General features: G+C 42.6%; 1 protein-coding gene across 1 annotated transcript in view; it reads left to right on the forward strand.

Annotated features, from left to right (window-relative positions):
* LOC122775605 (contactin-associated protein-like 4) overlaps nt 1-8832 on the forward strand; it is an 88140-nt gene extending 79308 nt beyond the window's left edge. Inside the window, 4 exon segments of the mRNA XM_044035635.1 lie at nt 1863-1950; nt 4608-4823; nt 5464-5535; nt 6261-8832. Coding sequence (XP_043891570.1) covers nt 1863-1950; nt 4608-4823; nt 5464-5535; nt 6261-6457 — 573 coding nt within the window. The 3' untranslated portion in view covers nt 6458-8832.
* Nucleotides 8833-25312: the final 16480 nt, after the last annotated feature.

Raw genomic sequence — 25312 nt, forward strand, 5'->3', positions numbered from 1 at the left:
CTTTGTCCAGGTCTTGCACCTTAGTTTTGAAATAGTTTTGCAAAGTCTGACCAGGATTAATAAAAATTGTCTTTTTTTTGTCAAAGAAACCATTGAAAACAAACCAAACTTTTGTAAAATTACCATAAAAGTGACAGTTTTGGGAGCATGACTTTTAAAGTGATTTGTTTTCTCACTGTTTGAGATAATGAGCCGCCTGCTGTCACCACAGATAGTGAACATTAAAATGTTAGAACAGTGGAACTAATGATCGACCAGGAAAGAGCGTACCGTCTCTACAGCTCCGCGCACTTCCTCTCAGCGATAATTAAGCTCCGCTGATGACAGCAGAGCTACGGCAGAGCAGCAGGGACAAACTGCACATTAAAACCCCGCGCCACATGAAATATATAGCATCTTAATCATATCTGGATGGACTGAAACTTATTCTTGTTAACGGCCTCAGATGATGAATGAGGTTAAAACTTCATCTAAAACCAGGAGCCAGCAGCTTGAGCGTCTGCATAATTATCGACACAGTGAAATGAAATACAAGGTGACCTCGTCTCGAATGGTCGCCGCCTCCTGAGTCACTGCGTTTCCGAGCTCCAGTGACATATGAGGTGCATCTCTTCTTGTCACTTTCCATCACCTTGAATCATTATATCATTAGCAACAAACTCTGGGGACGTGAGCGGAACCTTGACAAGAGTTTCATCGAGTGATGATTCCTGATGACCAGCGGTGGAGGCGAGCCTCTAAACTGGTCTCACAAGTGGACAGTATCACATCGTCTCCCCAGAGCAGGTGTCCCGTTGAAAAATGACTCACTCTGGGCAACCAGCACACCACCGTGTCCTCTGCTGCTGCGTCTTTATCAGAGAGGCCAGGGTCTGTCCTGTTCATGAGAGTCTGCAGGTTATAATATCCACACAATCACTGGGAAATAAATCAACTTTGCCCGCAGTTCACTGCCATATATCTGTAATAGGTATTACTTCACAAGTATCAAATCAAACGTATTGTACTTATGTGCAGTCTTATAGAAGTATCTTATTAAAAGGGACACTTGAGTAAAAGTATGTCACCAGAAAATGACTTTGGTAGAAGTTGAAGTCACCTTTTAAAAGAAATAAATAAAAATATTACTCAAGAAAAAGTCTTAAAGTATGACATTTGCTTTACTTAATTTTCAAAAGTAATTTTCTGATTTAAAATGTACTTAAGTTTTAGAAGTAAACGTATTAAAGGATTGAGCCATGGTGGCTCAGTGGCAGGGCGAGTTGTCTTTCAATCGGAAGGTCGTAGGTTAAATTCCTGGCTCTGCTAGTCAATATGTGTCCTTGAGGGTCCAAAGACACTTAATTCCATGTTGCAGTGTGTGAATAGCTGAAAACTGTAGTGTGAAAGCAGCTCATCAAGACTAGAAAAGCTCTATATAAATACAGACCATAATACCAACTCTTCTTCTACTGATTTTATTTGGTAGCAACGAGTAACAAAGATCGTTAGAGGAAATGCAGTGGAGTAGAAGTTGCTTACAAATAACAGTGTACAGATACGTGAATGTTGTACTTGAGTGTTGTAATGAAGTACAAATACTTTGTTACAGTACTTAATTGTACTTAAGTGTACGCCACGTCTTCAGCTGATATACAAGTAAACCAAGTCCAGTTGCTGAGGCTCCATCTTCAGTAGTCCAAACTTTAATCTAGTACTGTTCAAACACTCGTGCATCAAAGTGCTTCACGTCAAAACCAAGACACCCACACGTCAACACATATGACAAATGCATTCATTCACACAGACCATAATAGATGAAGAAGAAGAACAGAAAAGCATTTGCTGCACTGTCACTAATGGAAATGTCCCTTTTGTCTCAGATTGACCAAAATGCCAGAGAAGACTTCAACCTGACGTCTGACGAGGAATTCAACGCCATCAAGTCACTGGTGTTGGGCAGAGTGCACGGTAAGTGAGGAGTCGGTGAAAGCAAAGACGAGGTTGTTTTTACTTAGAGAGCACTCACATTTAAATAACTCACTCCAAGAACTCTGGACGTCTCTGCGCTTTACGGTGAAAACCTACTTCAATCAAAAAACTAAAAAAAATAAGGCGGGCAAAGCTCTTAGTGCTTAAGATGAAAATCAAATCACCGACATGTTGAATATTAAGCGTGGCTGAGTGGAGATGTAAACATACGACAGACATGTTGCATCACAGAGACATTATCCTCAGGTCCTTTCAGTCATGTCATCAAGTTATTAAATAATATTGAAGCCATTCAGATTTATTATATACAATAATTTACATATTCATAGCCGAGTTAGGCACATTTGACCCCTGCACCTCCTGTAGACTCTTTCCAGTCCATGAGGGGGGGCTGTTGCGGCGATTGTGGTAAATATTAATGACATTAGTTGCGATATTGTGATCGTAGAATAGGTCCGAATAGCTCGAGGCTCTTTGATGAGAGCTGGTCATGGCGTTGCATTACTTCCTGTTGGGCAGGAAGTTTGCCAATTCAATCCTGGGACGAGCAAAGGGCTGGTGTGCTCCTGAGCTCCTGTATCCGGCTTGTTTGTAATAAGGATGGGTGAAAGGCAGCGGGACAATTCACTATCACTAACTGGTGCAAAAATGACTCATTCTGTTGCTGGATCCTCAAATCTGATTCATTACAGATCAGATTTACGAGGTTCACATTCCTAACTGCGGGTGTCTTGAATCTGAAGTGAGACCATTTGATACTGAAGCGGAAGATCGGTAAGATGATGAGATGATGACTCTCCTCACTTATCAGATATACTACATCGCATGTGGGCCACATATCAAGTCTTGGAGATCGGATTTCTGTGCGATTCAGCCCAGAAAATATGTATAGAATGACACAAACATTCACAACATATTGCTTTTACAGTCTCTAAGTCCTTGCTTCCCTTTAGTCTCCCCCCTCCACTGCAGCTGAGTTATTTTTGTCCATAATAGACCTGTTGCAATATTTAACTTTGAAGACCTCTACCTTGCTTGTCTGTTGTAAATGATCAATAATGTAATTAAATGCATTTGGTTTACTGAAGAGCTCGGAGTTTGTCCAAACTGTCCTCTGTAAAACTGCACCGTCTCCTCCTCGTCACTTTTACAGCACTGAACACAACTTAGACCGTTTAATGGCCGCTTTATTGCACTTTTGGCGCCGAGACACCCACCACGGGCCTTCATTCATTCATTCATTCACGTCGACCAAAACAGGGAGGTTAGACAGTAAATCGCACCATCGCGTCATGACTTATTCATGTTCTCTCAGAGTGGATCCATCAGAGACTGACTGATGTATAAGCTGTTAAAGCGTCAGGGGCTGAGAGAGAGGCAGTGTGCTGCAGTCACAGCAACATGCTGGATATCACACTGGCCGTCATCAGAAGTGTCCTTCAGTGCTCATTTATGCTCGGATGTAAGGGTTTCATTGGTTATGACTTCATTTTCATGTGATTTCGCGTTCACTCTAATCTGCACGGCTGCTTCGAGTGTTAAAACAAATAATATTTATGTTCTCCATGTGTTCAGAATGAAACTACAGTGAGATCTGTTAATGATATGAGTACAGAGAGCGGTCTGTTGTTGCTGGGAACCACGCGTGTCACACATGAACCGATGCCTGAACTCAAAAATAGACGCGCCCCTGACACGTGCAGTGTGAACACTCATTTGTCAACATGGGCTCCAAAAGCTGCATCGCAAGTTTCTTTGGTTCTCTTTGCTGGGCAGGAAATATGTCATTTTAAATATAAAGAAAAAATAAGGCACCTGATCTCAGCTCTGTCCCGTCCTCCCCAAACCAGGAGCAACAAAGAGTCAGATCAGGATCAGAAAAAAACGTCAGGAAAGTGGATTTTCTGTCGTTTTCTGCCAAAGCTATCATCCGTCAGCCTGACTAATGCACCCAGAAGGAATACAGAGAGGAGGAGGGAGAGAGAGAGATGAGGGTATCAGCTGAGAGGAGCCTACAGACCATTTCCTGCTTCTCTCATCGTTGTCATGTAAACGCACACGGACGACGCCGGTTGATTTGCTAATGTTGGCATTTACACTGCTGCTGTGAAGAATCGAAGTCGATAAAGGAAGAGCAAAGAGAGGATGTGTGTGTGATGGAGCCTGAATGGTTGGATGAGGGAGTGTGTGACTGTACGTCTGGAGATCTCGTGCCGTGGACGGACATCATTTACCCCGACGTTGTCAGGTTAACTCTTGCTGCTGTTGCTCTCAGTGCAGCAGGGAGAGCATCGTCCCCGGCACAATGAATGAGTGAATGACATGTTTACAGGTGATTAATCAGGTCACTGCAACTCACCGTCACACAATGAGAGGTAACGTGCGAGTCAGTCATTCCGTGCAACAGGATAGTGATTTTGTTCCAGGATGACTCATCATTTATGTCCAGAATGACTCTCATCATCGACCCATGTGCTGTACATGCCTATGGGGAGATGGATATACAGTTTTTATAATCCGTGTATTCTCAATTTCCTTTTTCCATTTTATTTTCATTCACCTCAGAAATGTGTGAAAAAATCAACAACTTTTAAAGTCATGCGTGTTTTCCCGTCTTTTCATATTTTGTCCTTCAGACGCAGAGTTGGACCCAGACCTGGCCCGGCTGGCGTCGCTCGGTTTCGCCGGCTGTCTCTCAGTCGTCCGTTTCAACGGCATCAGCCCGCTGAAAGCTGCGCTGCTCCACCCGGACACCAGCCCCGTAGTAATCACCGGACCTTTCGTCGGGTCCAGCTGTGGTTCTTCAGCCTCAGCCAACGCGCACACAGCCGACAACAACCACCACCTGTCAGGTACGATGGTGGAGGAGTCAGTAACGAGGGTTTCAAAAGGATAAAGATTGACGTTTGGCACGTTGACTAATGACGGTAATGATGACACATTACATTTTTCAAGTCGGGTAAAAAAGACTCTTCTTTAAAAGAGAAGAAGTGGGTGAATTACTTTATGCATTTTTCTTTCTGCCAAAAATCCCATAAGGCAGCGAGAAGCTCGTTCCCATTCCTCAAAGATCCTGTTCAGACGTGGTTTTAACATCTGTCCTGTCATGCTCTAAATTCTGATTATTAACATTTTAATTAGATAAATACACATTTAAGACTCCAACATCACTTTATTAGAATCATTATGTCATAATATTGTTATTGTGGGTCACGTATTGTTTAATACTTAATGGATTTGCGTCTTTCTGCTGTGGAGTTTAAATCCAAAGCGGCATGAAAATTCATCCCGTTTGATTCTTTATTAGGAGTCACTTTAATGATTCTTTATCTGCTCGGAATAATTATTTTCTTGTCTTCTCCCTGGATTCACTCCTCTCGTTTGTTTTTGTTCCATTGTCTCATTTTTCCTCCCTTTGCATATCATTTCTTTTGTGCCATTATATACTTCCCTCTCTCTTTCCCCACCATGTTGTCTTTCTCTCTGCTGTAGACCAGTCTGGTTCAGTGGGTTCAGGTCAACCTTTAGTAAATGCCGTCAGGACTGACTCGGCTCTGATTGGAGGTACTGAACCATTTCATTTTTCATTGTGCTTGTAAAGGGACCTGTGCGAGTGCTAATTTTGTGTGTATGTGTGTGTGTGTGTCACAGGGACAAACACCAGCTGAACATTTGATCAGTTTATTGTGAAGTCTGTCAATTTAAATGAACGTTGCTCGATGGTTTCATCACTCTCATAGGAAATACTAGATCTTTTCACCTTTTCGCTTCTATTATATTAGAACCAGACAGACGTGTGGGCTGGTTTGTTTTTGAGTGACACTCTTTTTTTGATATAAGACCAGACGTCGTCTTTGTTCAGTCGAATAAAGTCGCGGACAGACGTTTCAATCTATAACGTAGATAGAAAAAGGTGAAACCCTGAGAAAAGCCTTTTAAAAGTCGTCCATTAAACTGGCCTTGCTTTGTCTGAGTGCGTATAAAAAGGGCCGTTCACCTAATTAAACCTGTGCAGGAATGACTTGCTTCTGTTATCTTAGAAGAAAAGTCACAGTATAATGTGGTGTCACGTTGATTTGAGGCATTTCAGAATATAAATAAATTGACCGAGGTCTCATGTGATCGGAGAAGAGGAGCCAAATAGATATGGAATTATGCTTAAAAAGGTAGGATGTGGAAACATTAGGAAATACAGTGACCACCACAGAGGAAGACACGCTTGCATATTGAAATTACAAATCGAGCCGTCTAACATTTTCCACAGTTTTAAAATGTGCCCCGACTTGCAGGTGTAATCGCCGTGGTGATCTTTGCGGTCGTGGCCGGCCTGGTGATCGCCGCCAGATTTATCTACCGACGGAAAGACACGTATCGGAATCGGGAAGCGAAGGGAGTGAAACGCGAGGACAGCCCAGATTTCCCCTTCAACAACCAGACTGACTCCCAGCACATGTCCGGCCAACACCAAAAGGAATATTTTATTTAAGTGGAGGTGTCGGGACCTGGTGGGGATTTTTTTTTTTGTCCTGCCAACGCCTCAGGACGTGACGCTGCACTCAGAGACGTGGCTCTGCAGCAGAACACTTCACACAGATCTCCTTACTTTTCTCTACATTGTGAACACTGACGCAAACGGGCAGCAGTGTTGGACTTCAAGGTGTCAGTGTTCCTCGTTTCATGTGTACATATTGGACGTTGTAAATTCCGGATTAATGCATTTGTAATAATCTGATTAATGTCATTTTTGTCATATTGAAATGTTAAATAGTGCAGGTATCGGTATTTTCATGGTGTACATGCAGGTGTGTGTGTGTACATGCATGTGGTTGGAATATATATCAATTTCAGAGGGCCACATACAGCACAATTTGATCTCAAGTGGGCCGGACCAGTAGAATAATAGCATAATAACCTGTAAAACAACAAATGTTTCCCTTTGCTTTACAGTTAATGACGTGATATTTTCTCCAGAAAAGTGCAATTTCAACAACAACAATGTCAATTGTGTAAGTTCTGCACAGCAAACGTGGAGTGAGTGGACACCAGTGTAAGGAGAAAGCCCACAGACATGGGGAGAACATGCAAACTCCACACCAGGAGCCTTGTTGCTGTCAGTAAAAGACTCATCTCGCCAGAACTGCAGTGAAAGTTAAAGATAACCAGGGTTTCTAGCGTTTCCCCACAACGTTTATGGCAGGAACTTGTTTGTGAGCAACTGGTGTTTCTGTTTACAAGCTTCACTACGATGGTTTTGGTTTGGAGCAGGGGAAGGAAACGCAGCAATGTACGTAAAAAGGCTGCTGCTGCTGCAAGACACGCCAACTATAATTACACGGTTGTATCAGATGGCTTTTAATTTCACTTAGGGTTGATGGATTTAGCTCGCCCTCACAAAGCTGCCTCAGCCGTTTTTGAGCACAGTGGGGAAACGATTAACAAGTCGAGAAGGTTCAATGTACATTTATCCGTAAGCCAACAAGAAGAATCCCCAGAGAAATAGAGTTCGATCATCTTTATCGTCACAGTTGCACAAATCGCTGCGACAGGTTTCATTAAAGCTACAGTAAACTTTTCTTGGGCACTTTGTCAGTCAGAGCGCTGGTGTATGAATAGTTACCCCGGTGTTTTAAATCTCACAGAAAGTCATTTATATTTAAGCATCACGCACCACAGGTTTAAAGCAGCTCAGATTTCTGACGCAGGCATATAAAAGTTGTCTCTCTGCTGCCAGTGTAACGCACATTTTCCATTGTGAAGAACTCAAGCCGTTCCCGTCACACAAGCTCTGCCTCTGGAGTGCAGATTTCTTCTCTTTCCCATTGTTCAAGTTGTCCACACAACAGTGAAACCGACGCTGCTGTAGTCTGGATCTGTTCATATGTACACGTTGATGACCGTGAATGTTTCCTGACGTGACACTTTTGAGATTTCTGAGCCTCAATCAGCGCAGAGGTGGACTGGCACTGACATTTAGTACGGTCTTTATTGTCAAACCACATGTGGTTCACTTAAAAACCATTATATCTGGGGGGTTTTTTCCCTTCGACTACCACTTGAAAGTTTCCTGGTGCGTGTCGCACGCTCACAGCTCTCTGAATGTCTAAAGCTTTTAACTGTGACAGCAGCACCTCGTTGACTACGCGCAGAGATGGTTAATGTGTTTTTCAAACGCTAATCCGCCTCCGTCTGACAGGTGCATTGCGACCCGATAGAGAGCAGCAACGTGAGATTATCCGCGATGAAAACGCACCGATATTAGCAGTGAAAATGAAGCGAATCCCTCCACGTGTGTAAAGAAAGAGGATCGACAGCAGCTGCTCATCAAATACACCAGTGTTTTCTCTCCGAGACACCAAAGAGCTGATGGGATTTTAATGACACGAGTGGTTTAAGCTTAAATTGCCTCTCTGGAAGAAAACTCACACAAGTGTTCTTCATGTAAAGATGAAGTGGCGAGCGGCTCCTGCCTTGAACGCGCGTTCGTAGACGCAGTTCCAAGAAATCTAACGCTAATCCTTACAAACCGCTCCAAGAAAGAGGATTAACACATCACCCCGTGAAAATAAGAATCAAGGTTCTCATGTCAGAACCCAGTAATAGAGGTAATGTATGCAGCACACACACACACACACACTGTTTATCAAGCAAGAGTTTGTTGGTGGTTTAAATTTGTTTTACTATTTCTTGTCAAGAGTTTTCAGTGTAGCTATAATAGTGTGATGGTACAAACTGTTTATTGGTGAGTAACAGTGAGTCTGAGTGAATTTTAAAAACAACAAAATCCAGAATGTTTTAAACTATTTTCTGGTCGTTTCATTACGGACAAAAGTTTGATGAAAATTAAAATGTGTTTTTCAGAGACGGCGTGTGATTTTCATTTTATTCCGTAGATTTAACCTCAAATGGCTTTGTATAGAGTTCAGTTGTTTTTTCCTGCAAATGATTTCGATTTTCGTCTTTTCTTTTGAATGAGGCAGATGCGGCATGAATTCACTCTCGAGTTTAATTAGCTCTCGCGTAGAATAGGAACATGACATTTGCAATGCTTGTTAACATGCGTTTCTTTGCAGAACAGAGAGCGAAGCACGTAGAAGATGAGACGCAGAGGACGTGAAGGTGATTATCTGTGAAGGGTCTTTTAGCCTCTATAAACCCGCCCAAAGCCTGAGGTTAAAAGCTTATCCAACTCCCTCAGATCAGTGATCACTCCGAGTCGTTTAACTCTTATTGGCTATGATCAGAGGCCGAGACGGTATTTCACAGCCAAGCACCACATCTGCAGAGTATTTCACAAGCTCGATAACGAGACATTACAGCCATCGTTGCAACCGTCAGCCAATCAGCTTCCAGATAAGTTCCTCCTTATGTCGCTGCCATCCTGAAAACGTTGCTGATCATTCAGGTCATAGTCGTAGACAACTGGACTTCAGTGTAGTTTGCATTTCACGTGTCATACAGGTGATCGAAGCCAGGCGTGTAACCTGCGAGGCTGACACCTGGGGCTCCTCTGCCCCTGTATGTTTTAGATGCGTCTCTGCTCCTACACACCTGATTCAAATTAAACACAGCTCATCAGCAGGCTCTGCAGACCAACCTGTCCTCCAACTGAAACATAACTATGGGCTGAATACGACCTTACTACACTGGTGCAGTATTTTTCTACTTGAATATGCACAGGTGTTACTGAGGTTAGGGTTAAAGCCCACATAGACCGGAAGCTCCAATTAACGCTGCCTTTGTGTGTGTGTATCTGCGTCATTACCTCGTTTATGAAACCCTAAAGTTTCAGAACAAACAGTTCAGCCACTGCTGAGAAAATAGTGTCGTATTGTTTTCCTGGGCTCTGGCGAAGCGGATCGGCACTTCCTTTAATTTGATGTCATCAGAAATCCTCACCACCGTAGCGCCTCCGGGTGCGGGCACTAGTCCGGGCACATCCGGTTGCGTGCATTCAACCGCAGAAGAAGAAGAACTACTCTCGCTGTACCTGCCGAGATGCAGAGCATCCACCGTGCCAGAAGGGGGAGCTGTGTATTTGAGAGCTGGCCTATCTATTACGTCACTTCCAGGTACCTGGCCAATCACAGGACAGTGGGGAAGCTCTCGTTGGCTGGCCAATCACAATACAGTCCACATTCTAGGGGTGTGGTTTTGGTCTGAAACAGCGTGGCTGACGAGAGCGGCAGTGAGGAGATATTTTGATCGGCTCGTTTGCAGCGACTAGGAGGTTTTTAACCATGAAAACAAGTTAATATATGTAAGTAGACCTCCATAACTAACATGTGTGATACAAGCATTCTATGTCACCTTTAATAAGAGACCACTTCCATGGTACCAGGTTGCTGTCATGTATACAACCACTAGGGGCACTGGTTTTGAAAACCTAGGTATTTTCATTTTTTCATTGGAGGACAGGTTCCTGGAGACGCCTGGTAACGACCCACTCGTTTGAATAGGGAAACAAAATAGTCAAACTACTGGAAATGTTGGCTTCTGGGGTCAGATCTTCTCAAGAACACGTGCAATTGTTGGAGGGGAAGTGGTGATTTAGCTTGTGTGAACGCGGCCTGCAAGAAACCGCTCATCATAAACAAATCACACCTTCAGCCAGATCGCCGCAGCGTCCCGTCAGCCCGCATTCATCTGGTATTCGAGGGTTTTAAAGTGACGTCCAACAATGCACAACATTTTCCTCACAGCCGCTGCTTATTGTGAAAGTGTCAAACAACCCATCAACTGTACCGCCTCCTGAGCCCGAGACGCCTTAGCAGGAAACACAATCTCAAAGACGAGTGCGTCACAAGCGAAGATAGAATAAAAAATCTCAAAGGAAAAGATGTGAGCAGATGTAACAGCACGACATTTAGGCTACGAGAGGATTTACTGTATATTTGGCTACAAAAATGTTCAACTGCAGTGTAAATCAGTGGTTTTGCATGTATATGTCCTTACTATGTGTAAAGGGACAGTTTCACATAATTGATTTATTGCATGAAATGTGTGGTTTCTTACCTTATTGATGTTTTAAATAAGTTTGAGTGATATTTGATGCTCAAACATCACTTAGACTGAACCTCAATGCCAAAGCTCTGTATCCATGTGGAGATACGTCATCAAATCTGAACAGTTTGTGACCGATCATGGTGGCGCGTACGGCCACACAGCAGACCCCTCTCCTTATTTTTTAATATTTTCCATTGTCTTATTAAACGTTCAGTACCGAGGAGAGAAGATTTTTCTGCATGTCCTGTACATTTGACAGTAAGTCTTTGAATCAACTTCGTTTATGAAGTTTAGCTTCATTAGGCTGGAAAATAAACCCCAGAAATTGAGGCCAATGTCTTATGTGCACAAAATGTATTTATTTATACTTAATCCTCTCTTTTTTGCTTCCAACGAAATTAGAAATGCATCGTCGCGCTCGTTTCGGTTGACACTTCATTGCCAGGTGACCTGGGGTCACTGATGGGACTAAAGAAAAGGACTCAATTTCAAAAACAGTACCGAGAGAAACCGTGAAGCTTCTGCTTCAGCTTGAAACCCTTGATGTTTTTGTCATCGTGCTGCTGCTGCTGCTGGAGGGAAAGCGCTCACTTCTCTCACAGCACGCTGCTGGTAATTAACCCACCTACGGTTTATAATCCCAGTCACTGTGGATTTTGAATTTCAATCCGATGAGTAATTATGTGACAGTTTATCCTGGTAATTTATCAGCCCACCTACATCCTCCATCACCGCCTCTTCGTTTCTCTTATCCAACAGATGATCAAACAAGCCGCTCTGATTTTATTCATGTGTAGGGGTTTGTTCATTCTGAACATCTGCTAAATATGGAATGGCACATAAATGTGAGAATGTGTTGCATTTATGGTTAGAAATATGAATCTTCACATTGGGAGATAGGATATTTCTCTTCAGGGTGTGACTCATTTATAAACCCTTTGAGATGTGGAATTAGCATCCATGTTAATCATCATGGATAAAGTGCACCATGTTCACGTCTGTCCTGAATACGTCCTCAGAGGGACTATGAGCACGAGGCCATGTTATCTTTGATCATTAGGATTTCTTCTTTTAATGTCATTTCATGTTACAGTGTCCTGGTCTCTCTTAACTGGATATAGGAGATGCATGCAGGATGCATTTTAATGGCAGGGGTGGGCTATTGTTAATTGATAAACAAAAATTATTGTTGAGGGCCGGACCAATGGGCTGGCTTTAATTCTGCTCAATATTAATTTTATATCTTTATTAAAAGCAGTAAATGGTTGGTTTTGGTGTATAAAATGCAGAATAGAACGCCATTTAAAATATGCAACTATCCTATAAAAATGACTACTATTCTTTGTTGTAGTGTGGTCTACTGTAGTATTTCGTCAGACACCCCCACCTGTGTGCATATAAATGAATGAACAATACAACACTGCTGATCAATGGGAAACTCTGGAAACCTCACGAGGGCCAGTCAGGGATCACCAAAGGACCAGATGTGGCCCAGGGGCCATAGCATGCCAAGGTCTGGTCCATTACTTTACTCAAATCCAATGTCAACCAGTTCTTCTAGAGACCTTGGCTTCTTCCCACAGTCCAAACTGTTGGGTTAATGGATGACCCTGCGCCGACTGTCTCTGTATATTTGTCATCCATCATCAGCTGGGATTAGCTTCAGCTCCCCCTGCAGCCTGGTGGGCTTTAAGTAAAAACATTGATTTTCACCATTTATGCTTTAAATAAATCACATTGATGTGGATCATTATGGGGAATTCAATGACATCTAATTGCAGCTGTGATTTAAGGTGTTTGCGAGCTGCGGACACTTTTCAGAACTGAGATTGGACTGGATCATGGCCAAGTTTGGAAACCGCTGCTCTAAAAGGATCAGCTTAGGGATTATTTTATTCTCGTGTCGCGCTTCCAGTTTCTTTGGCGTCGATGATGATGTCGTTTTGGGTGATTGTGTTACTTCTCTTATGTGCATTTATGACCGATATGGACTTTATGAAAAGTGTTATAAAGCTAAAATATAATGAGCCGTCAATCACGGCACAGCAAGTTTCATATCTGCATTTTCAGCCTCCTTCCCTCGTGACGGTCTTAACCCAGTTTCATGTCAGACTTGTTTTTCTCCTCTCATCGATATTTATTTTATAACAGTTATAAAAGTGTTTTGACAAATAGAAAATTGAACACTGAAGCAATTCAGCTTAGAGTCAGGAAGCTAGAGATCATAGTTTGTAAAACTATTTGTGTACATCAATAAACATTTGTAGAAGTCTAGGAGAAGGTTGCTATAGCAGGCTACACTGCAACGGATACAAGGACGTCCCACTCCCTCCCATCTGCTCTCAGTAAAGCTCCGCCCTCATAACGCACAAGTGGTGATCCTTCACAGATTGAGTGTTGACGCATTACTCCATCACTCCTCTTTCATAACCATTCACACGCTGCCAACACAGCTGTCAGGAGCAATGCGGGGGTGCCGTGTCTTGCCCAAGGACACATCGGCACGTAGACTCACCCTGCCGTCGCCCATGAATGTCAGTGTTGTTACCATCTCTGGTATTGTTTTTCCTGCTTACTCCTCACTCCCATCCTCCTCCCCCCCGCCCAGTCCAGTTAAAAACACACTGCCTAACAGCAAGGAGCCTGGAGACAGTGCTGCAAGGACACATTCAACAATGTCTACATCACCTGTAAGACAAGAAATGACAGGTAGACAAGTCACGGTCACCTGTGCCAGAACTTGTTCAGTCTAAATTTATTTTAGGTCCTTGCCTTCAGGTCATGATTTGTCCTGCTGCTGCTGCTTCTTGTCTAATTACAAATGAGTTCCATTATTTTCCCTTTCACTCCCAGAGATTGCAGTCCATTCCCTTGTAGGTTAAACCTGTTCCTCTCATCAGCTCAGAGCATTAAATCCTCACTGTTCTCATTTGTGTTTCACCGTTGTGAGTTTTGACTCTTTAGTTTTAGTTAGTTATTATTAATCCCCTTAGGGAAAGTATTCCTCTGCATTTGGGAGCATTGGGGGTTGGGTACCTTGCTCAGGGGTACCCCAGCCCTTTTTTTTGGCCGGGTGGGGATTTGAACCGGCAACCTTCTAATTACAAGTCAATTTCCCTTTCCACTTGGCCATGGGCTGCCCCTTTAGTGCCCAAAATGTGCACTTTTAATCAAATATGGATACTGGACTGGGCTGCAGCAGTCTCTGTACAAAGGCCCTGGTATATACACCTCCTCCATGCAGACCAAACGTGCACCGTGTGTGGCGTGAACTGCGTCATCAACGCACAGATTGTACATGCGGCCCAGATTTTTGGAACCGTGTGCAAAGAGCACGTTGGGTGCGTGGACAGCTCATGCAAACTGAATTTCAGCACCACTGGCAGGTGGAGTATTGACTCCCCTGCACCACGGGCCTTTTAGCTGTGAACGCATCCTATTTCCTTGCACCCGACGGTGAAGAGGGACACTACAGGTCCCTGACGCGCGAGTACACCAGGGTTTTAGGGTCTTAAAATGAGCCTAAACAGATTCTAAATGTTTTGCCAACCTGTTGCTCGGTGAATTATTCTGTCCCCGTCCCCTCAGCTAAGAGCACAGAAAAAAAAGGAGACAAAAGTAGGACAAGGAAAGGAATTAAAGAAACACAGCTCACAGGAGGTGATGGTGTGTCCATCTGCAGAGAATTTGTCTACATGGATGCTGAAATGCAAGTACTAACTCTGAATGAGGTACCATTAGCCTCATTATGTTGCTTCTCCTCTTTGCTTTTAACAGTTTTGCTGAATACATTTCTGCAAACAGAATATTGATCACCTGTTAAATTGATAAAGCACGAGAGACTTATTCTGTTGCTCTTGTCCTAACGTTCGTGAACAATTAAGTATCATTGTAGAGACGGTGTGTGTAGTTTATACATACGTCTTGCCTTGCCTCGACAACATATCACAATTTATTCATCCAGTTTTGAGGTAATACTTAAGTCGCCCATACAATGGCAGGTAGAAATATTTTAGCACTTACTGGGGAACATGAATAATGCATTTGCAAATGGATCCATTTAAAGCCAGTATTTCCGTTGTTGCTCTGTGTGTGTGTTCACACAATGAGCAGCACAGCCACAGATTAATTTCCCCACCGGGCGAGATTTGGCCTTGTTGAATTTGCAATTTGCGCGTACAAATCAGTGAAGGTGACAGAATAAATCAGTGTTTGCCAGTTGTTGATTTTTAACGACAGACTCAAAATCACCATCAGCGGCAACAGGACAGGTTGTAAACAGGATGGATGCAGTTTTATGTCAACATCCAGTAGATGGAGACCTTTAGAGTCCTGTAGGGTCATTTGCCACCAAGCTGCAATCAAATTATATTAACTTGTTTTCCCCATTTGCAAATGTTATTAAAAGGTTTCATTGATGGCAACTCTTCAAATGTCACTTTGAGTCTTATTTCTGCTGATTAATTTAAAGGAATATCAAAAAATGACCTTTAACAGTGATTAAATACTGTGACTCCCATTTGTTCACTTCAATTAATAAAGTTGCATGAAATGAGTGAGTGAATTATTTTTCTGAGAGAAGAACTAAAGAATTGGAGCTAAACCCATTACGAGACGCATGGAGCACAGGGACAACAACATACGTCAGTAAAATAAAACAAACTTAAAAAACACATTTAAACCCAGATTTTTCACCCCAAACAAAACAAACCACAGAGAGCCAACTGAAGGTGTTGACTCTCTGGTGACAAACAGAGCAACTGAGCTGCTCCTCTCCTCCCTGCTTATATAACCCTGCCACTCTGATTACCCTCAGCTGTGGAGAACAGCACAGGTGCAGCCAGTTGCTCCTGATTCAGAGCAGAAACCTGTGGCAATAGAGTCTGGATCTAAGTCCATGTCATTCATTTGACTCATCCCTTTAAATTTGTTCTCCAGACCATAATATTTTTCACTCAGGAATGATATTTTCTGTGTGTTTATTTTTTCCCATTCAATCTCATTTTAGTTCTCTTTATTATTAATTTATTGAATTATTTACTTACTCACTCATTCATCACTGTGTCTGTGACTGTGAAACTACCCACCAGTAGTTTATAAACCAATGCTATTTCATTCAGTTTTGTTTACCTTATCTCAGGGCACTGAACATAGCAGGAGTAACGTTTCCAATAGTTTCACAGGAAGAAATATCGGCCATCTGCCTGGACAGGTTGTGGTGAAAGAGGGAGGCAGAAGGTAGTTTGCTGGTTCTAAACGAATGCCAGTTATTCCAAAAGCAGTAACACAGTATTCAACATGCACTGCGTAAATAACCACACATGTCATTCTTTTGTCACATTAGTGTGTGAAACATATGTTTTAATGCGTCGCCATCCACGCGTTCCTTTGATACAAATCGTCCTAATTATCTTTACAACTGCATCTCATTATAAAACCTCCGCTTGTCCATCATCTCGTCCACACTCAGCATCCATATTCAGGACCGACTTGGATTCATATTCATCCACACGGGCGACAGAGGTGGACCACTCGCTCTGTGTTTGTGTTGATGACACAAGGTCAAAGCACAGTGATGGATAATTAGTTTACAGAGTGCTGAAGTGCGTGAGACCAATGTGGATTATCTCTCTCTCTCTCTCTCTGAGTGAAACGATGAACCACATTCGTGTTCAGCAAACCTTCCTCTTCTAGTGACACTAAAGCTTTATTTGCTATTAATTAATGTAGTAATAATATAACACTAATAATAATATTAAACTTCATATTGCAGTATTGTATTTGTGTATTTGACTAAATGTACAGGAGGCACAATCAATGATGAAACTGCATGTATACTTTGGGTTCACATAAAAAGCTTGTTTGATTATGAATTCGCCAAACGTCTATGGCTGGAGTTAATCCTTGAGATTAAAAATCTGGGTCACAGGAGTCTTAGCTCGTTAGGAGCGATTGGCTGCACCTGTGTTTCTCTCCCACAGCTGAGGGTAATCAGCCGGGCTGGGAGGTTATATCTGCGGGTTGGAGACTCGCCGCTCACTTGGTTTTGTGTCTGCAGAGAGTCGACATCTCCTGCTGACTGTGTGGGGTTGTGTGTGTGTGTGGGGGAGGAGAGATTTTCTGGGCATTGAACTCTGTGTAGAAGTCTTTTCATTTATTCCACTGACTCCTCTCCCATCGTTTTGATAGAATCTGTGGGGCGCTTTATTCACGTGGCTTTGCGTGAGCAAAACCGTCCTGGTTAGAGTCGGAAAGCGTCTCCAAGACGTATCAGTTATATTAACATAAATAAGATGTTTACAAAATGAGAACTCAACCACGTTTCACGCCCTTAAATCATTCCCTAATGAATGTCAAACATTTTCTACCAATAAAATCATTAAACAAAAATGACCATGACCATAAGCATGTATGATAGTGAAGTCTCACTCCAGATATGCGCCCGTCTGTGCCACAGTTGGAAGGTAAACAATCCCCAGGTGTAGCTTTGTGCTTTTCTGCGACAGACCTGCTGTGGTTTGACTGTTTCAGCTCCAGAGTCACAACAAGCGTTGGCACGGCCGAGCGCTCCACGGGGTTTTCAAAGACAAACAAACCGCAAATGTTTTAAACACAAAATGACTGAGATTTATGGGTTCCTGGAATGTTCTGTGTGTGTGTGTGTGTGTGTGTGTGTGCGCTTTATATAAAGAAAATGGAGTTGCAACAAACCTTTGTAACTTTGAGGTGAATTTATTTCTTTTTTTTATAACCTCCAATGACACGATAAACAGGCATACTGTACACCCACATGTTTGTTGTGCAGTATTTCTCATTTCTTCCTCCTCCTCCTCCTCCTCCAATCATTTAAAAACTGGTGAAATCACCAGAGCAGATGGCACAAATCTGGACCGATTTCATCTCATAATCACGTTCAGGATGATTACCAGCTGCATGACATTGAACAACTTCCCCTGCCCACATGAAAAGTGTGAAAAGGTATTTAACACCATGTTGGAATTGAAACACAATGGTGATTACTGTTGAAATATTTACTCCTGGTTGGGAGGGGGAGGGGAAAACATCTGCAATTATAATGGAAACTTATTCCTTTTCATTTAAGCTTATAATCTATTTACTTTCTCCATAGTTGATTGCTTTACTCTCAGAACCTGGGTATTAAATCAGGGTTGCCTGTAATCTATTCTTGATTTGGTACATACCATTTTTACTATTGATGAGGGGGAGACACCACAGGATTAGGTGCCAATTGAAAATGAATGAATATCTTTTATTTCAATTACATTCATATAAAATGTAAATGCAAAACAAGAGTAAACACAAATGTGTCTTTCCTGTATAATCCAAGGATTATGTAAGAATAAAAACATGTACAAGGGTTAAATGTTAGTATTAATCTTCAATAGGTTATAACTGATGTAAACACGTGTTGGTGCCCAGTGTGAGGCTGGGTACTGTTTGCTATTGGTAATAATTAAAAGCCGTTCTGGCTTCATGGAGTGTTACTCTGAGCCGTAAATATGAGGGGGAAAAAACAACCTCAGCAACACAATCCACTCTATTCCCAATGAGATCTCCTGTGTTTTAACCTGCTCACTCACAGATTCACAGGCAACTTGACTTCCATAATAACCAGACTTAAATAGTTAAATATGCCCATTTTTTGAACAAACATCTCTAACTTTATTTTCCTTACTGAGCCGATGACATAGGTTACGTATCGTCTTAGTTTGTTAAAGAATTGCTGAGCCAAGACGGGCAAGTTGACAAATGTCCAGTTGTTACTAAACTAAATAATAAACTAGATTTGTAGTTTTTCTATGAAATCACACATTCTGAGGCCTCAGCTCATTCAAGGGTGAGACAGTTGGGAGAGAGGTGTCATGGAACTGTCGCAGGGTTTGGGCGACAAACTGCAGTGAGACGCTCCACCTTGGAGTCAAGTGTCATGTTTCAGTAGTTGGAACCATGTTGTCCGCAGCAGTATGTGCTGCCGGCAGTCCTCACTCTTGAGTCTTCCCTTGACCCGGGTCTTTAAAGTCTGTCTCCATCACTCTGCTCTGTAGCAGGGAGTGTTTCCCTGAGCTCACACTGTACAACAGCTTTCACAGGCCACTTGCATCCGTCTCTCACAGCAGCCTCTGATTGTCAACACAGCCGCCTCCTTTTTTTTATTTCATTTTCCCCATCTGATCCAGACAGTGAGATGAAATGCAATTGCTCTGTGGCGCTGGGCGTCTGTGTTTTCAGGTGAGAAGGTTTCATTATGTCGATTTCCCAGGAGCCTCGCATGTCCTCAGTTACGGCCCTCATGTCGGCTCGTTTCTGGGTCAGTTTCTCAGGCCTCCTCATTTCTCTGTGGCCCAGCAGAGAAATTACAGATCAAATGATTCTGCAGCTACACATTCCAATACCTAATACTGTATGTGATAGTCTTCCGGTTTGCTGGCTGAGGACAACCCAGGTGTAAAAATATACTTGATGGCCACCAGGGGGTCACTCCATGGCAAAATAAGCCCACTTCTATAAAGCGTGACTGCATCAAGGCTCTTGAATGTGACCAGATTAGCTCCAGATTAATTCTGTCATTAAGATTTCTAGTGCACGTCTTAGTCTTCCGACATGGTGGTTTCATAGGGACCAAATCACATGACACACAGAGCGCTAACATGTTTAGAAAAGGCTCAATTTAAATCCCTCCCACGTCTGAGAAGTATATCATTATGAATGCCAACCGCTGTGAAACATCCATCTATTTTCTAACACTTTATCCTCCGCAGGAGGGTCGCGGGGGGGCTGTGCTGACGTAGGGCGATAGGCGGGGTCACGGGGGGGCCCCACATACAGAGACAAACAACCATTCACTCACGCGAACTCCACGCAGAAAGACCCTCGTTCCAACTGGGGCTCGGTGTGGCCGTCCAGAAAATGGACAAATCTCAAACCTGAGAAAAAGATGCATTCAAATGAATGGAATCATTTTCAATATTTGTACATTTTCCTGATTTGAAGGAGAGACAACGCTCTTATCTGATGTGTTTGATCTGTGCAGGGGTTGTTTTTGCTGCTTACAGCTGCTTTTTTTCACTGGTGTGAAACCAGCAGCAGTCGTGAATCAGCATTTAGAGCGTTTGTTTTGCGTTCAGCCTTCAGTCTGTCAGCTCTGTCTCCTCACAGCTTGTTACTGTGTCAACCGACTGACCACCCATGACTCTTGTCTGCTCAGCTCGGTCCCAGATGCCCGTCGGTAATCTGTCGTCCGACGTCCGTGAGTAAACAGAAGAATTGTTATCCGTGGTTTGTTTGCCTCACTGGTTAGGAGCGGAAAATCCACTCCCACTCGGTCCTAATCAGCCGTTCACAATCTTGCTCCCGATGAATTCTGTGTGGCCAAAATGGGTCAAACGTGTTTATAATAAATAAACCAGTGCACAATTTAAGGGTTTTGTCTGATTTTATTCCTAAATGATGAACAAAACCATCCTTCCATCAAGTCTATACCACTTATTCTTGCAAACTGGAGGGTGAAGAGTCCAAATGTTATCTAAAAGTCCAAACATCCACACAAACATGGATACCCTGGGAAGACAGTGGACGATGAAGATGATTCATCTTCTGATGCTTTTCATAGCTTTGTGTCCACAACACAATGTGGAAATTGGGAATAAAGCATTTTCTATGACTGACAAGTTTTTATATAAAAGACACAAAGGAACCACAGATTGAGATGGGAAGACGAAACGAGACAAAAGGCCTGACGGATGACAGCGAGAGGAGGTGAGAGAGCATCATGGAGGAGGAGGAGGAGGAGGAGGGCTGATGAGGCTTCAGAGACGAAAGAATTTAATTCATTTGTTCTGCTGATGCTACGTCATATCTCCATCCCAGACTGAAGGCCCGCTATCAGCCGCCTGCAGACGGATACAGACGGAGGCAAAATAATGTTAAACAAATGATTGCATTCAAAGCCGGCACAGATGATGTGAGCATGAATACATAATTAAATCCACATCAGAAACAAATGGTTGACTCTATTAATTCCATGAGTTGGAATGAATCATTTCAGACTTTGAACTTTGCCTTCAATACTAAATGAATGTGAAGTAGGAGGAGAAACAGTTTAAGGATATTTAAGGACAGTATATTAAAAAAATATCTGAACAGTGGAAAATTGTAAATGGGGTCAAAACTTCCTTTTCCTGTCGTACCACGAGTTTTTTGGAGTGACAGAGGGAATCCATTCATGTATCACTGAGAAACAAACTAAAACCTAAAATTCTACCTTTGACCTTCATAAGCAGAATGTTCCAATATCCCGACTGCACTGGAACTCACTGTGACCTGAGAGTGTCAGAAGGTAAAATACAGGCACTGAGGTGAGATGCAACATCTGAGTTCTCACACTCATTAGCATCCAATGTCACAGGAGGAAAAAGCCACCCTGATCATCAGAGGCTGCAGAATGAACGATAAATGGGGGAGAAAATCGTTAAAATGACACAGATGTGTTTGCAGAGTAGAAGATGGAATGTGTGTCCTTCACAGCTTTAAGGTAAAAGAAAATAGAAATGCTCATATGATGCCAAACTAAATTATGAAGCACTTAAGCTTCATTGTTTTGTCCATGAATTAAAAAACTCCAAGGGTTTTGTCTTAGACTTTGCTTGAACAAAACACAGGCAGGTATTTAAATGAATTGCCTTTCTCGGCAAAATGAGATTACAAAAAGATTAAGACATTGTTGTGTATTTTTCTTTTTAAAGGATGATTTTCTGTCCAGACATTTGACTAAAGACAACAATACTTCAAATTGACTTTTAATTAACTTAAGTAGCTGATGGAGCAATTTCATTTTCCTACAAATGAGGTTTTTTACCTGCGGTTTTTCCCTGTACAAGGATTTTTGTAGAGTTTTTGTTTTTTTCTTTACTCAATGTGAGGTCTGTCACTGCAAATTGTGTTTGTGTTGCACTGTAAGCCTGTTCATCACTTTCAGTCAAGTACAGTTGTCTTTAAAAGTTCTGTTTACAAAAACCTGTCGATCCACTCACGTTGCACAAATGAGCTAGAACTGTTTTGCGATATGAAACTGAAACTTTCTCGTCTTTAGAGAGCATAAAAAAACAGAATTCAAATGCAAATAAAATTGGGAAAACGACATCTGCTGCTTAAGGAAGTGACACAGTTCCATGAAGGTTGTTTGTCTCCTAAACCTCTGCTGGAAATTACAATAAGATTGTTACGCCCTCTCTGAGTCGGTAGATGATAAACATGCTTTCAGGGTAAAGGGAAACCACATCAGAGATGTTTTTTTAATAGCTTATATAAGGACGAACACCATCTGAATGGGACAAATGAATGTCGGCAGCACTGAGGTATCCTGCAGCTGACATGGTTCAGTGGAGGTGATTGTTTTGTGGTCACAGGCAGAAGAAAATAAATCGAAGTGCAGAAAACTCGAGGAGGAGCTCTGTGGCCGAACTGTCCGACACTAATTGGTTTTGTTCCCTGCAGGTGGAAAGTGGAGCCCCTGGTTTGCTGGATCCACAGCCGCAGGTGAAGAGGAGGAGCTCAGACTGTGGTAGAAGGATGGAGAGGTTTGACCTCTGACCAGGAAGGTGCAGGTTTAGATCAGTCTGGACCAACGAGGTTTCGGGTTAAGGGTTTATTCTCTCTGGAAACATTTAACTCCTGAGCCAACGTGGAGTTTAGATTGTTTAGATTGTCACTAACTGTATAGGCGTTGCTGCAAATGTACAACAGAATGATGGTTCTCATGTCTTGGGATCAGGTTCCTGTAGTATCCTACAAGTCTGGATGCAGGGAATAGGATGCATGCTTTTCATTTGTGCACATGCGTGGTGACGAGCGCTGGTTGAGAAAGACAGTGTAAGTTAAACTTCATTTTATCGACGTGAATTGACGTGAATTGGCAAGTTAATTAATAATGAACCTCAAATATTTCTCAATGACTAAGTCCTTATTTTCAATAATTGTTATAAACAAATTGTCCCCTTTTATTTTTGTTAATATTGAGCACAGTTGAGTGTTTTTTGGTTTATTTTTCATAGCTTCAGGCTTCACCCAGGCTCATTTCTTTTCATCTAGATTGCAAAAACAAGTCGTTTGTCTTAGGTTCTCATAAATCATCCACACAGGTCCAAAAAATGGCATTTAAGAGTAAAACCATGAAATGCCAAATTCAGAATATCACTTTTGTATGAAGTTTTCACTCATTGTGCAACACGAGCTGTTGATGTCCACGAGGATGTCGCTCAGTCGTGTTCTGGACTCTGACACTGGGGAATACTGAACAGGGACCAGGCAAATCCAGTGTGAGGCTGAGGAGTTCAGGAAAGAAAAGCTGCTAAACTTTGAGCTTCTTAAACAACGTTGGGCTGAACTGAAGACGTGCGCTCTTTGACCTGCACTCACACTTTCCCGTCAGTTTACTGTGTTAAGCTGCCGCTGTGATACAGAGAAAAGTGAAATGCTGTTCACCTTCAAGCTCCAGCAGCTCTGCCCACCCCCCCACACCCTCAGTGGGAGGTGAGGCAGCGCCTGGAACAGCATGTTGATGGTGAATACAGGGTCTCCTCTGGTTAAGAGCAGGGGTCAGACACTCAGAGACTGAATATATTGATATGTGGGGATACTCCTGGGAAGATGGCCAAGCGAGTCTGCAAAAAAGGGTTTTTGAAATGTGGTTGGTTCATTCCAACATATCCACAGGAAAGGAGCGGGAGGTGAAGGAACAGAATCCCTTCAGGGAATCCGTTCAAATCTGATAACGACCTTTTACACTGGAGAAACCAAACGATTACTGCATAGAAGAGCCAGCTTCCTCCAGACAGGACTGTCCGTTTAACTGTCCGTTTAACTCTATACATGCAGGAGTAATCAGACTTTGGATCAAATGATCTAAGTCTATTGGTCCATCTAAGACTTAACATGCATGTAAACGCAGTGAAAGTCATGTAAACAAGTCTTCTCAGGAAAATCATGGAGATGGAGTCGAGTCACCCGATCGTCATTCTGCAGCAGAAAAGTCCAGACTCGGTCACAGAAGGGGGAAAAAAAAAAAAGGTGATGGGAGGATGAGAGGATGGAGGGTTAAAGCAATGGGGTGTCAGATGAAGAAAGTGTGGAGGGAGGTGTTTGAGGATGAAAGTGAGGGAAGAGAAGAGTGGAAACTAATGAGCTGAAGCTTCGCAGCAGGAAACCAAGAGGCTGTTTGTTCTCTTCGCACTGTTAATGACTCTGACTACAAAATGACATGGAAAAAGTTTTCCCGTAAAAAGCGGCAACTTTGACTCAAGGTTGCCTTTAACTCTTCTCACAGACTCTCACACCGTTAATAAGTGGCATTTTTTTTTTTATTGTTTAGGAGTTTCCCAAAGGAATGAAATCATGAACACCTTGTACCGGAGTAACACCTCAGTGTGGGTGTTTTTGTTTCACAATGGCTGACATTAAAGCTGCGGTAGGTGACATATTTTGGCGTTGATGAACAATTCATAGTGTCGATTAATAGCGATCTGAGGGAGTTTATCAGAGCTACTCTGACGTAAACCGCCTCCCACCACCCAGGGTCTCCGTCATGCAACAAATGTGCTGTAAACCCAAAACTGTGTTCTAGTAAAGCTTAAAAATCACCTGCAGACACTTATCCAATCCATATTTAAATTCAAAGTAACTGACCATTTCGTTCTAGTCACTTTTTAATGTCATTTAAAATCTATACACAAAGGTGACTTGACCTGTGAATCCTGAATTTCCTCCTCATTCTGACTCCGTCTTGTTTTATAGTGTATTTTTCCACACATGGATCACGACTGGCTCTGCCTGTAAAGCACAATTCCCCAGTGGAACCAAATGAGGCGACAATCCGTAATGTTCGCGTTCAATGCGACGTTGCCGTTGACTGAGCGTCCTCGCGGCAGAAACTGCCCACTGTGCGTTTAACGTACACCTGACGCGGAGACTATTGGATTTAGCCTCGCGGGTGTCCTCTCATCCGTAGAAGAGAGGACCATTATCTTCTGAAATGTGAAAGGGACGAGACGCTGCAGCACAGAGCAGCGGAGAGGGGAGTGCGGATTATTGGATGGAAATACGCAGGTTTAACACACACACTGATCCATTCACACAGTAAATGAAATGTCAGATAAATGTGAGTGTAGTATAGACTCTCATTGACGCTCGTGAGTTTGAATGATGCAGTATCACAATAAGTTTTTTTTTTTTTAAAGTCTAGTTGAGGTACTGTGTGCAGTGTGCGCCCCCTGCTGGACCTTTGTGATGATTTTGTCTACTTAGCTAAAAGCTCACACTCCGC

Source organism: Solea senegalensis, linkage group LG1 (genome assembly GCF_019176455.1).
Source record: "Solea senegalensis isolate Sse05_10M linkage group LG1, IFAPA_SoseM_1, whole genome shotgun sequence".
NCBI lineage: Eukaryota > Metazoa > Chordata > Actinopteri > Pleuronectiformes > Soleidae > Solea > Solea senegalensis.